This window comes from Eleginops maclovinus, chromosome 18, assembly GCF_036324505.1.
Source record: "Eleginops maclovinus isolate JMC-PN-2008 ecotype Puerto Natales chromosome 18, JC_Emac_rtc_rv5, whole genome shotgun sequence".
NCBI classification, from domain to species: Eukaryota; Metazoa; Chordata; class Actinopteri; order Perciformes; family Eleginopidae; genus Eleginops; species Eleginops maclovinus.
The window spans coordinates 1147524-1151921 of NC_086366.1; the positions used below are offsets into that span (position 1 = coordinate 1147524).

The window sequence follows — 4398 nt, forward strand, 5'->3', positions numbered from 1 at the left end:
TCTACCAATTACATCCCAATACATAATAGCATCATAAATCAGAGGATTCAGGACACTAAGAGGTTAAAAGGAGGAGGTCAGTGTGAGGTGGTGGTGGGGGGGGGGGGGGGGGGGGGGGGATCTGCTCTCTGGTCCTCAGGGCAGCTGCCGGGCTCCGCCTCCGACACTCACCGACTTCAGTTCCTCAAACTCGGGGGAAGACACCACGGGTCTCCGCTCCCTGATCCACCTGACCCACCTCAGCATGGATGCGCTTCGTCATTGAGGTTATCTCGTGGCGCTGCGCGGAGGGATACGTTTGGGGAAGTCAGGTCGCGTTAAGGTAAAAACACACCTCTGATCCAACGGACTTTTTACCCGGGTTTCCCGCTCTGTGGGGACCTGACAGCAACTCTTCTGACGGTAAATGATACCGGAAACACCGCGTGTATCAGCAGCAGTGGTGGAAAGTAACTAACTGCAGTTACTCAAACAGTACTTGAGTACTATTTTGAGATACTAGCGCTTTACTTATGTACTTTGTACATTTACTCCACTACATTTATTGAATACCTGTAGTTACTTTACAGATTTGGATGTGTGATTGATTGGTTTTGTCTGCATTGCATCTCTCAGTGTCTCAGACCTGCTGCTGTGTCTGCATCACACTCACCTCCACAGTGATGTTTAAACAGGCTGTGTTTGCAGTGCACCTGGCCCGTAGGCCTGGGGGGTGGGGGGGGGGGGGGGGGACGGTTACTTAAGGTGGGATCCCCACCTCCTCCTGTCTGCACCTCAAGCAGTTTAAGCTAGATGTTAATATTCATACATATTTCTTTGTTTCAGGTAATTTTCCACATAATGCGTTTATTTGTATTCTTATCACTTTCGCTTAAATTTCAGGACCTTGAAAGTTTCAAAACAGTGTATCTATGTCAAAGGTGTTGAAGAAGTTATGAAAAATCAAAAAATAGGAAAAAGGTCACAGTGTAGTGTCAAAGTATTTGGGAAAATATCACATTAAAGTCTAAAAGAAGTCTCGTATATAAATCCCACACACTGGTCCCTGAACACATTCATGAAAACAGTTAGAGTCATTTCTTAATCAACATTTCTCAGAAGTCGGGTCCTTTGTTTGGATCTCTGGCTGTACATCGGTCCGTTCTTCTTCTGCTCTCTCTCTGGATAAGAACACTTTGAATGCGCCTCGTGTCTCTCAGTTTCCGACATCCCTTCTCCTCTCAGCTGTTTGGGATTGTCAGGCCTGGCAAAAAGCCTCTGAACCCCACAGGAAATACCGGTTGGCGGACAGACAGAGCCGTTGCGTGCAGCCCGTCTTCCCCTCAGTGGTGCTGTGGATAAAGCAGCTCTCTGGATTGTGTTTAAGACTGACTTGTTGTCAGTTTCATGGTGTTTTGTTAAAAGCTCGTTAAAATTATACGGTATCTGATGATGGCCCAAAACACCTGCAGATAACGAAACATCTTCACCAAATGTAAACTTTGTGAAGACCATGTTGGCATGAAATGAAGCTTTACTCTGACTGCATGCCCTACTTTCCTCCGTAATGTATTCTGAACACACTCGGCCGACTCTGATCCGCACCATTCATCTCCTCGTTTCTACCCTCAATTAAAATGCACTCATTTTCAAAACCAAACTCAATCATTCAGATTTTTTGGGGAATGAGCTCCCTTTCAACACAGCTGGGACTCTGATAGCGTGGCCTCCACAGCCTCACGTGATGCTACGTTGTGTTTAGCACTTCACCAAAGAGGTGCTCCTTTTTCCATAGTGTAACGGCTATTTTTAGATGGTGTAAATAAGAGATGAAAGCTCTGGTTTTGATCCGAACAGCAAGTCTCTATAGATGTGGACCAATGAGAAGGAGGAGGCCTCGTGCTTTCATTTCAGCACATCAGAAATCCAGTTATGTTTTTGTATTTGCATCAGGGGAACATTCTCCGTATTTTTAGAGCTCTGTTGGGGAATTTATGCAAATAAAAATTGTAAATAGTCTTCAAACATCCTCAAGTGAAGCTCCACTAAAAAGTTTTCCGTATTCATTTCAGTTTATTTGCAGCACAATGTGTTCATTCATCGGCTTCACAGAGAGCCAATCAGATACCGGGAGCACTAGAAAACATGACGGAGTTTAAAAACACGGATGGATGGATGGATGGATGGATGGATGGATGGATGGATGGATGGATGGATGGATGGATGGATGGATGGATGGATGAATAGATGGATGGATGGATAGATGGATGATGGATGATGAATAGATGGATGGATGGATGGATGGATGGATGGATGAATAGATGGATGGATGGATGAATAGATGGATGGATGAATAGATGGATGGATGAATAGATGGATGGATGGATGGATGAATAGATGGATGGATGGATGGATGAATAGATGGATGGATGGATGGATGGATGGATGAATAGATGGATGGATGGATAGATGGATGATGGATGATGGATGATGAATAGATGGATGAATAGATGGATGGATGGAGTGTGAGCAGTGTTTATAACCCCAGAGCTTCACCGTTCTGGTTTACAGGATTATTCTCCCTCTTCTTACGTGCTGTGTGTCGGATGGTTGGATGATGCAGGAGTTGCTGCCTCAGTGCTCGGGGTTGATGCGGCAGCTGGTTGTTTAGTATGGACTTCACATCAGTAGCATCATTACAGATAAATATTTAACGGGGAAATATCATCTTATCTCGTTTGTCTTCCACGGATCAAATCAAACTCTTATTTTCTGTCTCGCATGTGTTTGTGGATTGGTCAGCAGGAGAGGACTCTTTAAAGTAGAGACGCTACATACTGATATACACCTGAACATCAGCAGGAGAGGACTCTTTAAAGTAGAGACTCTACATACTGATATACACCTGAACATCAGCAGGAGAGGACTCTTTAAAGTAGAGACGCTACATACTGATATACACCTGAACATCAGCAGGAGAGGACTCTTTAAAGTAGAGACACTACATACTGATATACACCTGAACATCAGCAGGAGAGGACTCTTTAAAGTAGAGACTCTACACACTGATATACACCTGAACATCAGCAGGAGAGGACTCTTTAAAGTAGAGACACTACATACTGATATACACCTGAACATCAGCAGGAGAGGACTCTTTAAAGTAGAGACACTACATACTGATATACACCTGAACATCAGCAGGAGAGGACTCTTTAAAGTAGAGACACTACATACTGATATACACCTGAACATCAGCAGGAGAGGACTCTTTAAAGTAGAGACACTACATACTGATATACACCTGAACATCAGCAGGAGAGGACTCTTTAAAGTAGAGACTCTACATACTGATATACACCTGAACATCAGCAGGAGAGGACTCTTTAAAGTAGAGACACTACATACTGATATACACCTGAACATCAGCAGGAGAGGACTCTTTAAAGTAGAGACACTACATACTGATATACACCTGAACATCAGCAGGAGAGGACTCTTTAAAGTAGAGACACTACATACTGATATACACCTGAACATCAGCAGGAGAGGACTCTTTAAAGTAGAGACTCTACATACTGATATACACCTGAACATCAGCAGGAGAGGACTCTTTAAAGTAGAGACACTACATACTGATATACACCTGAACATCAGCAGGAGAGGACTCTTTAAAGTAGAGACTCTACATACTGATATACACCTGAACATCAGCAGGAGAGGACTCTTTAAAGTAGAGACTCTACATACTGATATACACCTGAACATCAGCAGGAGAGGACTCTTTAAAGTAGAGACACTACATACTGATATACACCTGAACATCAGCAGGAGAGGACTCTTTAAAGTAGAGACACTACATACTGATATACACCTGAACATCAGCAGGAGAGGACTCTTTAAAGTAGAGACACTACATACTGATATACACCTGAACATCAGCAGGAGAGGACTCTTTAAAGTAGAGACTCTACATACTGATATACACCTGAACATCAGCAGGAGAGGACTCTTTAAAGTAGAGACTCTACATACTGATATACACCTGAACATCAGCAGGAGAGGACTCTTTAAAGTAGAGACTCTACATACTGATATACACCTGAACATCAGCAGGAGAGGACTCTTTAAAGTAGAGACTCTACATACTGATATACACCTGAACATCAGCAGGAGAGGACTCTTTAAAGTAGAGACACTACATACTGATATACACCTGAACATCAGCAGGAGAGGACTCTTTAAAGTAGAGACACTACATACTGATATACACCTGAACATCAGCAGGAGAGGACTCTTTAAAGTAGAGACTCTACATACTGATATACACCTGAACATCAGCAGGAGAGGACTCTTTAAAAGTAGAGACTTTCTATGTATATACCCGAACATCAGCAGGAGAGGTCTTTAATGGCCTTG

At 43.2% G+C, this 4398-nt stretch overlaps 1 protein-coding gene across 2 annotated transcripts in view; it reads left to right on the forward strand.

Annotated features, from left to right (window-relative positions):
- The first annotated feature begins 214 nt into the window (after positions 1–214).
- Positions 215–4398, forward strand: part of gramd1bb (GRAM domain containing 1Bb) — a 130063-nt gene continuing 125879 nt past the window's right edge. For both annotated transcript variants that reach the window (XM_063906472.1, XM_063906473.1), the window contains exon 1: positions 215–322. In XM_063906472.1, coding sequence (XP_063762542.1) covers positions 249–322 — 74 coding nt within the window. In that variant the 5' untranslated portion in view covers positions 215–248. The remainder of the gene's footprint in view (positions 323–4398) is intronic.